The following is a 13,752-nucleotide window of genomic DNA, read 5'->3' as shown; positions in this document are numbered from 1 at the left end:
TTGATTGATTAATTGATTGATTGATTGACTGACAGGCAGGTAGACAGATGATAGACAGATAGATAGATAGATAGATAGATAGATAGATAGACAGACAGACAGACTAATTGATTGATTGATTGATTGATTGATTGGACAGGTAGACAGACAGAAGGCTGATAGATAGATAGATAGATAGATAGATAGATAGATAGATAGACAGACAGACAGACAGACTGACTGACTGACTGACTGACTGATTGATTGATTGATTGATTGATTGATTATTTGGCAGGTATACAGAAGGCAAAATAACTGAGAAAAATGAGAATTAGTCCTCAGATGTCATGTCCAAAATCTAGCATTACTTCGATCTCAAACAGATTCATTAAAAAAAGTTATTACTCCACCACCTGCGTGACATCAGTAACCAACGTGGTTGAATAACAGATTTGCGGCAATACGGTTTCTGGAAACTGGTTTCGTGATTATCTAGTAGATTTCCTTAACAATGCACGAAAGTTCATGCTACGCTGGCGGTACAAACGGTGTCATTTTCCACACAAGATTTAATTTTAGATCAATTTCTGCAAACGGAAACTGATATGAGCCAAGATGTCAGCCTGTCATGTGCAATTTGTCCATGAAATTGTTTGTAGTTCAAGTAAATCACATTTCTAACACTATTTAAAATCAATTTATCAATATCCTGCAATAAATTTCTACAAGAGTTTCCCATTATAAAGTTTCTCCAAATCTAGTGCTGATAAATAGCTCTGTTAAGGTTTCACTTTGTAATTCAATCAGTTTACATCCAGCAAAAAAATATCATTAATTATCAGTCATTAATTATCATTTTTAAAAATATGGTAACACTTTAAATTTGTTAACATTAATCAATTCTTTAAGTATATTAATTAACATGAACAGTTTTAAAGCATTTAATAATCTTGGTTAATGTTAATTTCTACATATACTAATATATTTTAATATGTAATTGTATGCATTGTAACATTAATTAAATTGAGTTATGTAAAAATTAATAGTAAAATAATTCATTGGTAACTGTAACACTTTACAATAAGGTCTCATTTGTTAACATTAGTTAATGCATTAACTAACACCAGCTAACAATGTGCAACATACTCTTCATTTATTAACCTTTGTTAATGTTAGTTTTTTGTTAATGTTAGTTTTTTTGTTTTTTTTGCTGTGCTGCTCATCTTGGCCAGGTCACTTCTGTAAAAGAGATTTCTAATCTCAGAGAGTTTTATCTGGTTAAATAAAGGGAAAGAAATAAAATGGACATGTTCTTGTTAGTTCACAGTGCATTAATTAATTTTAACAGTTACAACTTTTGATCTTTTGAGTGTATTAGTAAATGTTGATATCAACATTAACTAAATTAATAGATTGATAAATGCTGTTCAAGTGTTGTTCATTGTTAGGTTCTGTTAACTAATGTAATTAACTAATGTTAACAAATGAAAACTGTACAATGTAAATTTCACAATTTGTTAATTTAAGTGAATGAATTGACCTTATTGTAAAGCGTCATCAAAACTTTTAAGATTACATTAATTCTTGAGCCTAGACCTGTTCTTCACTAAATTTCATAAGATTTTACATTATTCCCTCAAGTTGTTGCATCCAGTTAATGCTTTTATTAACAAAAATTGAAAAATGACAGGACACAGCAAAAAATACAGAATTTACATAATAATTTACATTTAACATCATTTAGGTGGTGGAAAGAAGTGATACAAATATTATTTGTGAAGGATGACACTTTTCTATTACTAACAGATAGCAAAAGATAATCACTTTGATCATTAAATGCAATGAGCTTATCGAGTGGAGGACAAACTACACCACTGCAGTGCATTTACAGTAGATCAGGCATTGCTTTGTGATGTAAAGAAAGTAATAAATATGTGGGCTAAATCTATTTGTTCCATCAGATGTGATGGAAATTGTCAGATGAATCTTTTTGCAAGACAGTGACGCTCAAATCACATCATTTGCCTTCCTATACTTTACTAAAGCAGTGTCTTTTAGTGTCTGATATGACGAACAAATCATTATTAGTTCTCAAATTAGTCATGTTGTAGGTTGAAGCTGACATGTCAGCATGATGTGAATGAGTGAATAAAAACACTTTGACAGCAGGACGGTTATGTAAGTCTGTTCATCACTGCTGCTTGGTGGATTGGAACACAATGTGTTAGTTTTGAGGTGTGTGAAGAAGAAATAATAAGGATTTCTGTTCATAAATAATAAAATAGCAAAGGCAATTAAGGCAAATGTATAGTCATGTTATGATTTGTTAAAAGTTTCATATATAAAATGTAACAATAGGCATAAGAACAAAAATGTCTTTGAGAACACATTGTAATGTGGCCTTGAGTGGCTTATTGCTTTCATAAATGGTGGCAACAGCAATATGATAAAAGACACAAATGTTCAAAAGATAATTACATTTATTCATAATGAACGATTCTTCTGCCAAATGAAATAGCTCATTAGCCTCTAACAGTGGCTGTTTATAGCAACGGCTTCGAACATGACTAATGCAATGAGATTTTATAGATGGAACTAATGATTTTGTATTGTTTTTACATTTTATAGTTCTTATATGTGCTGGAAAATCACCGCTGCAAAATCACTGTAAAAAGTGACAACTAGCAGTTGATTGACCTTATTTGATGACCTAATATTGACTCACCATTTAGTCAAAGACAAAACCAATCACAGTTTTTTTCAGTCACTTCTGCACCACGCATTAGGTAATCACGTTGGATAGGTCACGCGTGACCAGGATTTGAAATGAGCCAAGTAGCCAATTTGGCTACTAAAGTTACCGGCCATTCAGAACTTTTACTAGCCAAAAAAAAAAAAAAAAAAAAAAACAACAACCATAAACCAGATTAACTACATCACAGCATATATATACAAAATAAAATCTGGATTTCATATATTAATTTCTTATTCAAACAAAATCCTGTCATCCAGCCATCTCCTTCCTTCCTCTTTCATCCTTATCCTTTTCAACAATTTTTTTTTTTTTTTTTTTTTTTTTTTTTAGGTGGACAGATCAATACAGTAAAATGTACATGTTTTTTTTTTTTTCAAAGATAAAGGGAAAAAACATGTTTGCAGTTACATAGTAACAAGGTCATAATCAGGTATGAAGGGTTTGAAAGTAACAATGTGCAACTTATGTTCAAAGTGAAATTATGCTGAAGTCGTTCTACATTTGTAATGTGACGTCCTAGTCTACGCTGGGCGTCTGTTTGGGTGTGTGTGTGTGTGTGTGTGTGTGTCTGTGTGATTTTAGGTGCCGTTTTAAGTTTTTTAAGTTTAATTCTGAAAAATTAAGTTTTTCTGAAAAATGGTACAGTCGCTGCTCTCCCCTACAAAGGACACCAAACACCACGCGGAAAAAACAAACCTGCGGTTTCAGGATAAGCCAGGGTCTGTTAAAGTTGTACTGGAAAATAATAATGTCTTTTCTGTTAACCAAATGTATCGCCACATTATTATGCTTCGTTTCAATGAAAATGAACCATCGCGGCTTTATTTGTTGCCTAGTGACGTGTATGTTCAAGTAAGCCAGATATGCGCAAATTATGCGCAATGCGCTGTATTAATACATCACGGGCTGCATCCGAAAAACTAGGCAGCTGACTTGTTGCCTTGCTGCCCTATCAGGCAATGACTTGTAAGGCAGTGTTTGAGCATGATGAAGGCACCTCACGAAACTGATTTCAGACAGACTTCTGAGGCAGCGTAACGGTTTAATGATCTACAGCAAAGAAATGACATCAAAAGTGGAAAATGTTGGTCAAAAACATACATTTACACAGAAACTGACCAGCAAACGCAACTTTCGGACGCCATCTTTATTTTTCTAGCTCAACTGTGACAGAATGGAAAGCACAGGATTGTGGGATATCAAAGGCAGTAAAGGATACATCTATATATGCTGCCTTCAAAAATCGATCAGATGAAGGTATCTCAGGAGACAGGAAGTGAAGCTAACATGGTATTCAGACTGATGCCTTACTACCTTGAAATGTGTCCTCTGAAGGCAAAATTTTCCACTTTTCGGACGCAGCCACGATGACTCATGAGTTGAGTGTTTGCGCTAAATCTGCGCAGATTTGGCTTACACGAACTTCCCCAGCAAAGTGAGTAAACAATTAAGTAACCTGCCAATTTGGCTGGTGATTTGACAGCTGATTTTTACCTGCATTTGGCGGGTTGGCGGGTGTTAATTTCAAACCCTGCGCGTACTGTAGGCGGAAGTACCAAGTGTTTACAAAGCAAATGTGCAAACGGCCTGAACAAAAAAAAAGGTAAAACAACGATGTTGGATGAAAATGATTGATTGATTGATGAGTTTTTTGCCCTACTGCAGTACTTCCGCTTACGTCACGCGTGACCTTTCCAACGTGATTACGTAATGCGTGGCGCATCGCAGAGCTAGTGCAAGACGAGCATTTGGTTAAAAATATATTTTTTTTTTTTTAAGAAAATTACCTATTGTTTCACTAGATAAGACCTTTATTCCTCGGCTGGGATCATGTAGAGCCCTTTGAAGCTGCACTGAAACTGCACTTTGGACCTTCAAACCGTTGGTAACCATTTAAGTCCACTATATGGAGAAAAATCCTGGAATGTTTTCCTCAAAAGCCTTAATTTCTTTTCGACTGAATAAAGAAAGACATAAACAGCTTAAATGATATGGGGGTGAGTAAATTATCAGGAAATTTGAATTCTGAAGTGAACTAATCATTTAACATTTGCAAACGATGCTACTGCATTTCTCAAAACAATTCATACAAACAGCAGCACACAATGGAAAATGCAAAAGATGGTAACTTGCTCAAAATCCATAGTTTATCTCTCAAAAGTATTTATGCCAATGTACATTTTAGTGCCATCAGAATGATAAGTCCTTGTGTCATTGTTCACAAAGATAGTCAAAATGCTTAGCCATATTGTTAATGTCAATATAACAGTGTACTCTGACAGTATTTCATGATGTAAACTATGGCAACGGTTTTGCTGACAGTGATTGTAAATGCACAAGACAGCACTTTTTTTGTATGGCAAAAATTATTTTCAGCAGTACAAATTTACACATTAGGAAGGGTATTGATTGGAAGAGACTGGTAAGTTGATGATGCCGGTGGGAAACTCCAGCTGCACGCTCCAGAAATATGTTGCTATGGCTGGTGGGTTCCCCCATGATGATGGGGGTGGTTGAAGAGGACTTTGACATCATCACCTGCATGCCCACTCCTCATGTTCCAGGATGTCCACCCAGAGGACCTCACACCTGAGCCCAACGCAGACTTCGAGCCAGTGCCCACCACGAAACCAGTGCCTAACCCCGTCAAGGACCCAAAGCCAGAGCCAAAGATTGCCAAGTCTGACCAGATGTATGAGCCGGCCCTTACATCCTTCCAGGAGCTAACCCCTGTGGCCATTTTCATCCCAGAGCCTGAGCCTGTAACGAAGTCTGACCAGGTGCAAGAGCCAGCAACAATGTCCGTCTTGGAGGGTGTGTTAGTGGAGTTTGAAGGCATGTAGTGGAGTCCCATCCATCCTCCCATCACTGAAGTGAGTGTGCTGTGCTCGGTCCCCATTGAAATATTTGAGAAATTGGAAAGGATCTGTTCCCAGAGTCTCCAATCCCTGCAGATCCCATCCAGTCTCCAATCGCCACTGGTCCCGCCTAGCTCCATGTCTCCTTTGTCAGTGATGGTCCTGTCCAGCCTCCAACTCCCTCCTCCTCTGCCAACGGCATCCAGTTTCCTCAGCCCCACCTCCGCTGGCTCCCTTCAGCCCTTTGGCTCCTTCTTCACTGGCTCTGCCCTGCTGCTCGCATCTGCCTTGGGCTTCCAGGTCTCCAGCTCTGCCCTGGTGTGTCAAACTCCTAGCTACACCTCAGGCCTCCAAGCCTCTGGACTCCATCGCAGCTTTCATTGACCAAGGACTGCCCAAGAGAAGTTTGACTGACAAGTAATGCAACCCATGTAATGCAGAGTTAAATTGTTGTTGCCCAGAGAGAAAAACAAATGTGTGGAGCTTGAGGAAATGATGCACGTGAGATGAGAGCGGGCATATTTTATCCGGGTTTAATAAAATGACTTAAACATCGTCACACTCGTCCGCATACATGGGGATTGAGTGAGATAAAGGATACAAATAAACATTCAACTTAGGTCACAAATAGTAAAAGGAAAATAAAAGGAAAAGAGTACAAGGTCAGTAGAGCGGTTATCTGTTCTCCTGCTCACCATTCACATCTCTCTCAGATGCATTCTACCTCAAATTACCGTAAATGCTCTAAGTGACCATTACACCAATCGTAGTTCATTTTGTTTCACGTCATATTTTGGGGCGTGAAAATGTAAAGTCGATGTCCCTACAATAAAAGACCGGCATGCATCTAATAAATTATTCATTCAAGAATGTTGTGCTAGTTTACTGTAACAATGGAGCTGCAAACTTCACATATGTTTGAAAATCCAGAGTTTAATTGATCCTGGTAAGCGCTCATTATCACAGTTGTAAACACGACACCGTTCTTCTTCCATGATGGGGTTTGGCGTCACACATTTGTTTCCAGGTGGACCGTTAAAGAACGGTCCGTGGGTGTGACGTCTGAGGCTGAGACTACCTTGGCTCCACGCTCGCTGTGCTTCATTGTGGTCCTTCATCCTTCAGGCTCTGCCAGGCTCCCTCATCCCTCCGACTTCACCTTCCCACGAGTCTGTGGTTCCGGTTCAGCCCTCCAGTCCAAAGGTGTCGCCCTGGGTCTTCATCTCCTTGGCTCTGCCTGGGTCTGTACCTCTCCCAGCCCCACCACAGTCAATCAGGCTCCTGGCACTTCCTCACCCCTTCGGTTCCACCGTGGTCCTTCGTCCTGATGGCTCTGCTCAGGGTTAATCCCTGGCTTCTCCCTCTGTCGTCTCCTCTCTTGCTCCTTCCTACATCATCTCCTTCTTGATGTCTCCCTCTGTCGACTCCTCGTCATTCTCCAGAGCCCCCACATTCTCCAGAGCATTCCTTGGCTTATTACAATTTTTCTCAATCGCTTTGGCTCAATTCTCGAACGAGACTTTTTTTTTCTCAAAACAATAAGTTCAGGTCTCTGAACAATTAGTTTCTTGTTCACATCAGATTTGGATTTCTTATTGATTTAAGCAATTTGCATGTGTTTTGGCACATGTGTGCAAAAGAGTAAGTACAATTGTCTACAATTTGCAGAATATCTAAATGCACATGGCTTGTTGATCAAAACTGATGAGTTGATTCTAAGTGAAACTGTCAAACTCTTCACAACTTCTAAACATGCTTTCATCGTATGAGCCTCCACACATGCAAAATGATCCATTCAGTCATCAAAATCTATCAGACATGCATGTATATTCCATAAATACCTATGACATGGAATATTTGTAATATCTGCTGATTTGGCAAATGGCCTGCCATTTTAATGAAATAGGAATAACAATCTTACCGATCAACCAGTCAAGTTTGGAAGCATACAGTAGGCTCTATGGAGTTTGCCCAGCACAATCACTGCCATTTTTGAACATGGAAGAATGTCTAAATCCCTAAACAGCAACAGCAGTTTATTTTTGTAGAAATGTTTTCGTGAAAAAGAAATAGGAAGATATGTAAGAATGTGTGTTGTTAGGGAAGACATACTGTAATAGAATATGTAAAAATGAACAAGCAACTGTTAACTTTCAATTTACATGCAGCACATTTCTACCAAAATAAATGTGCTGTATAAATAAAAATGTTTGGTCCCACTTTATATTAGGTGTCTTTAACTACTTTGTACTAACTTTTATTGTAAATCATTTGATACAATGCACTTATTGTGTACATGTTTTTACATTGTACTTATTTTTAAAAAAAATACAGCTGTAATTACACTGTTGAGCCTTCTTTTACCCCTTAACCCACCCTTAAACCTACCCATACCACTAAACCTGTTTCTAACCTTACCCATATCCACCTCAATAGCAGCAAATGTGTTTTGCAATACAATATGAATACAGTAAGTAAACCATACTTTTTTTATGTGAGTACGTAGATAAGGACACCTAATATAAAGTGTGACCAAATGTCCATTTTCTTTTTGACTTTTCCTTTAAAATTTTTACATACTGCTGATACACAAGAGCATTGAGCACTGACATTATTGTACAGTGTAGAAAACATACAGTGTCAACTAAAAAGTAGAAAACAAATGCAATTTGTATATAAAGATTATATAAAGCATCTAAAGATTTTGACCAGTGTGGCTCACACGATGACAAAAACACTTGTTATTTTGGTGGCACTGGCCAATTTACTGACAGAAAAACTAGGTTTTGAAACATTAATTAAATGTTTTGGGTGAGTAACTACATTTTGCAGACATGCAATAGCTTTCTGATGTTTCAGCGAACAGTTGTGAAAATGTTAAGACTGTTTCAAAATGTGCCAAAACAATTGAGAAAAACTGTTAAGACAGTTTATTTATTTAATTCCGGGTCAAGAGTGCTGGATTACCACACTACACTGACATACACTATACAGTATGTATCTGTATAAAGTGTGTTTACCGTAAACTGTAAAATGCAAGTGGACTACTGTAATATGAAGCATTAGAGTAAGTATACAGTATTATAATAGAGTGCACAATGTTGGATTTCAAGCCTGTTCTGTCTACGAAACGTTTGAATGATTGAGGACATGGTTGTTCTCCCAACATTCAGCCGCACCCTTCGACCCACCACAGCTATTGTAAGGCTATTGAGAACATGGTGCACAATAGTGCCCCTTATTTCATCAGAAACGTGCCTATGTCCTTGGCCTCTTCTATCACTTCCTCTGTTTAGCCTCTCTGCCCTTCTAGCATGCATCCTTACTCCTCTTCTTCTTCCCAGCTGTTGACCCTGTTCATTTCCTTGTTGTTCTTCCATTAATTTGCAATAGTGTTGTGCTGTCTATATGTGTTTATCAAATGATGGGTCATGAAATGACCTCTGAGTTATTTAGAGAACTGATTAATCATTGCTTGATATAATGCTTTACATTTACATTTACATTAGTTAAATTCCAGATTCACCTGTGTAATTACACATTTACAAAAAACAGTCTAATTGAAATGTATAGAAAATATGCTTAATAAATTAAGACAACTAGTTTAACCATTTTGCATGTAATGATTTATGCAATGAATTAATGCTTAGATGTTTTTTGGGGAAAACTATTCAACAGAGAACCAGTATAATATTTGATCAATTCGACAAGCAATTGATAATGTAGGAAACGGCAGACAATTGTACATAATCAATTGCATGAATGTACCAAAGCGCCGGAAATGTGTTCAATAGAAGGAGAAATTGCTTTTATGATTAGATGGGGTAGATGGTGTGGAGGTTGAACAAGTAGGTTTGAGAATTCCAAATGTGATTTGAGAAATATACCAAAACAACTGAGAAAAACTGTAATTTAGATATTACATGAAACATATTGCAAGTTAACTGACAAACAATTGATAATGTAGGAAATGGCAGACATTTGTAAATAATCAGTTGCATGAATGTATCAAAGCACTGGAAATTTGTTCAAAAAGGAGAAATTGCTTTTATGATGTGCGCTAGTGACTAGATGATCTGGAGGTTGAACAAGTAGGTTTGAGAATTCCAAATGTGATTTGAGAAATATAGCGACTGAGAAAAACTGTAAGATATTACATTAAACACATTGCAGGTTAACTGACAAAGCATTGTTGGAGTGAATAACTTGGGGAATACGTGTTCATGACTGAAAATACATTTTCATGATCTTGTTTATCATACACCTCTACATTTGGTTAATAACTGTCAGATGTGAGAAAGAGTAAGTGAGAGACATTAGTGTGTGTGTGTTTTCCCATAATTCTTCCTGTGTGGCGGCTATTTGCCTTTAATGGAGTTGTGGAAGACTATCACACAATCGCACAAAACACATCATTTACTTAGCTATCTAAATGAGTACATTTACTTTAATTGTATTTATACAACGCTAATTATACTTGCTATATAACAACTCTTATCCACAAATAATATTTTTGTGCATTTTATTTTATATTTCATTGTATTTAGATAGATAGATAGATAGATAGATAGGCTTGCGTACATTGAAACTGCACTTTTCTAATTTATACATAAAAATAAGCATCCTGCACTCTAATAGATATTTTAATTACACGCGTACATTATCTGATATTTAACAAATTATGGAATACTGATTTTTTTCCCTTTGGTGAATCATTTCTCCTTTATCATATTCCTGAGGGTGGGGGCGTTATGGAGATCCTTAAGTAGCGGATGGTCAGATGAAATGGCACACAGAGGAAACATGAACACCTCGAGCATTTACAGCACATTCGGACGCTTGTTGCCCAACAACTTTTCTATTTGGGAGCATCTCCAAAAGAACTGGACTACCCATGGTTTGACGCCTTTCTCCATCGACTTTCTGTTTGCGGGACATGAACCTGACACAATAGTTTTAATGGTGATGTATATGATATCATTCGTGACCGGACTGGTGGGGAATATAATGGCTCTGTGGGTCCTGACGCGCCGGAGGAATCGCTTGTCTGGAGCTTCAGCCACCAGGAGACTCCTGGTCAACCTGGCGGTGTGTGACATGATGGTAGTTTGCGTCTGCATGCCGGTTAATTTAGGACATCAGGTGTATAACGCGTGGGTGTTTGGCGACTTTCTGTGTCGAGCTGTGCCGTTCGTTCAAGCGGTATCAGTCTCTGCCAGTGTTCTGAGTCTGGCCGTGATCAGTTTGAACAGATACTACAGCGTCCACAGTCCCCTGCACGCCAGATCTTTCTTCACGGCCAGGAGAATGATATGCATGATTGCTGTGGTGTGGATCGTATCTTCTGCACTATGTTTGCCATTGTTTTTCATGAACACGACTAAGACGCTTTCCCTACTAGACGGACTGCATACAGTGACCGTGTGCTTGGAGAGCTGGTCTAAAGTCAAACTGCGCCAGGGTTACAACTTTTTACTCTTCTGCGCGTTGTATGGATTTCCGGTGGTCTTTAACCTGGTCATTTGCTTTTTGACCTGCTGGAAATTGAGTAGAGGAGGCACATCATCAATATCAGATCCTAACCAGCTCGCGCTAACCTCTTCAACATCGCGCCTGAAAACGCGCAAGAGGATCGCCAAAATGGTCTTTGCGCTCGTGCTGCTGTTCACTTTCTCCTGGCTGCCGCTCTATGCCGTGGATATCTGGATCGACTCCCACATTCCCAGCTCTCCTGATCGACATGATGAGCTGAGCAACGTTGAACATCATTGGATTCTCCAGAGCAGACCCTTTGCGCAATGGCTGGGTCTCACCAACTCATCCCTCAACCCTCTTTGCTACTGCTTTGTTGGAAATTTGTACAGATCGGCCAGAAGATTTAGAGAAAGCTACAGAGAGAAGATTTCATCTGTCATGAGTCTGACCAATAAGTCTTCAATGAGAAATTCGGCCTCTAAAATCCAGCAGCGCAACTCTGGCTCATCTGGGAGGTTTGCTTCAGAAACGAGGAGCGACACTGCTTTCAGACTGACCAGAAGTAAAAGCTTGTCTGCAACGACTGTGTGTGAGAGTATTTGACTGGGGGAGAAGGAGAATACAGACAGACTTGAAACAATGTGAAAAGGGCGATGCTTTGTAATAACTTTCATTGATAAATCATTAATCCTTAATAGAGTGGTAGTTCATGTACATTTCAACATATTTTTTAAAAGCCAAACTAAAATATAATATAATATAATAATAATAGTTATTAATCAAAGTTATTATAAAGTGTTACTGTGAATTATCTTGGCTATTTTGTTTGTAATTATTTTCTGTTAAATAAATGAATACCAGATTTGTTCTGAAAACAGTGAATATGAGTGGAAAATTGCAGTCTGATATGGAAGGAAACCCAGAATGTGAGGCTCAAGCCAGGATTAATGGTACCGCTGAGGGGCTTTAGCCCTGACGTGTGGTTGTCTGTTATTCCACCAACTTCTCCCCAACAGAAATAGAAAGATCCCTGTATAATAAATATTCCTACTGTTAGCCTATACATTTTGAAGACACTAGAAATTTAGATTTATAGCTCCTATTTGGTGGGCAGAACAGTTCTCTTACAAAAATAAAAGGTTCTTTACTAGCATCTATATTGTACATCCATGGCATCTTTCCAGTCCTCCATAGGTTCTTTCCCAGCTAACAGGGAATGTTCTCAGAACTTTGGCTTATAAGGTTCTTTCAAAGTTATGAACACATGTTCTTTCAGTAGCATTAATGGAACCTTCGTTCAAAGTTATCTGGTCTAATAATGTTCTCAAAACGTTAGCACAAAAACATTACTTTTTTTTTTTTTTTTAAAGTAACGTTCCCAAAATTACTGCTGAATGATAAATTGGAATGTTTCCTTGGAATGTTTTTAAACATTTTTAAAAAATTGACATTTTGAAAATGGACGTTCAGAGAACATTCAGAAATAATGTTTTCATAACGTAACGGGAACGTCAGAAAAACTTTCTTAGAACACTTTTGGTTTCACTTTATTTTGATGGTCAACACCTTCTGTTGACTATAACGTTGCACCTACATGTCTACTAACTCTAATTAGAGTGTTAGTAGAGTGTTAGTAGACTGGTAGGGTTAGGGTTAGAATAAGTTGACATGTACTTGCAAAGTTAGACCATCACAATAAAGAGTTAGCAGATATTAAGCAGACAGTCTACTAATACTCTAATGACAGTTAGCAGACATGTAGTTGCAAAGTTACTTATAGTCAACAGAATGTTCAAAAGGGACCATCGAAATAAAGTGTTTCCCATTTTAAAATGTTCTTCATACTATGAAAAAATGGTTCTTTTAAGAACTGTTCACTGAAAGGTTCTTTGAGAAACCCAAAATGATTCTTCTATGGCATCGCCGTGAAAACCCCTATGTGGAAGCTTTATTTTTAAGAGTCAATGACAAATTAGAGATCTGCAGAGAACCATAATGCTGTTGTTTTAATGTTTGCCGTCACACAAGCTAAAATTTTGATGAAAAAATGACTCTGTCGGAGAGTAATGGATTTATTCAGGTAATTTCCCGCTTCTAGTGTGACTAATATAGGTGATAATTTGTTGTCATAAAGATGGAGCATAGACAGTGTATAGCAACCCAGTAATTTTGACAAACAGATCTCTTTAATTTTCTGTGCAATTAAATTTTCGCACTAATCAGGACAAATGGGATTCAAAGATTATCCTCAAGCGCAAAAGATTTTCTGTGCATGAAGATGTGATCTGTGCATGCATGCTGGCTTTATTCAGAAATAATAATTAAGGCAGATTTACATCATTAACTGAAAACTGACTGTGCATAATTTGCTTAAAAAAATGAAAACAGGCAAGATACATCAATACATCAAAACTACATTACATATAAGTGCTGATTGTTGTAAATGACATTAGCTTCACTTAGGTGCTGATGTTTTTTTTTTTTTTTTTTAAATACCTGAATAAGCCATGTAATGCTCTGCATTCATCTCATTTTATTGTTTTCGAGACAAAACTTAGTATTTAATTTTCAATTAAATAGTAAAATGATGGTGTTGCCACAATAATATTGTCTGAAGCTTGAAATACACATACATTGATAAAAGAAAAAATATAATAGTCTCTCTTGATATGGCTTGCAAAATAG

At 37.4% G+C, this 13,752-nt stretch overlaps 1 protein-coding gene across 1 annotated transcript; it reads left to right on the top strand.

Moving 5' to 3' along the window:
• Positions 1–10,290: 10,290 nt before the first annotated feature.
• Positions 10,291–13,709, top strand: LOC127523776 (galanin receptor 2a). Its single transcript, XM_051914853.1, has one exon. The coding sequence runs from the start codon at positions 10,378–10,380 to the stop codon at positions 11,668–11,670; it is 1,293 nt and encodes a 430-aa protein (XP_051770813.1). The 5' UTR covers positions 10,291–10,377; the 3' UTR covers positions 11,671–13,709.
• Positions 13,710–13,752: the final 43 nt, after the last annotated feature.

This window comes from Ctenopharyngodon idella, chromosome 12 (assembly GCF_019924925.1).
Source record: "Ctenopharyngodon idella isolate HZGC_01 chromosome 12, HZGC01, whole genome shotgun sequence".
NCBI lineage: Eukaryota > Metazoa > Chordata > Actinopteri > Cypriniformes > Xenocyprididae > Ctenopharyngodon > Ctenopharyngodon idella.
The sequence above is the reverse complement of the archived record's forward strand: the minus strand, read 5'-3'. Positions and strand labels throughout refer to the sequence as shown.

Bases quoted from the DNA above. Each gene is read 5' to 3' on its own strand.
- LOC127523776 (XM_051914853.1), top strand. From the start codon at position 10,378: ATGGCACACAGAGGAAACATGAACACCTCGAGCATTTACAGCACATTC.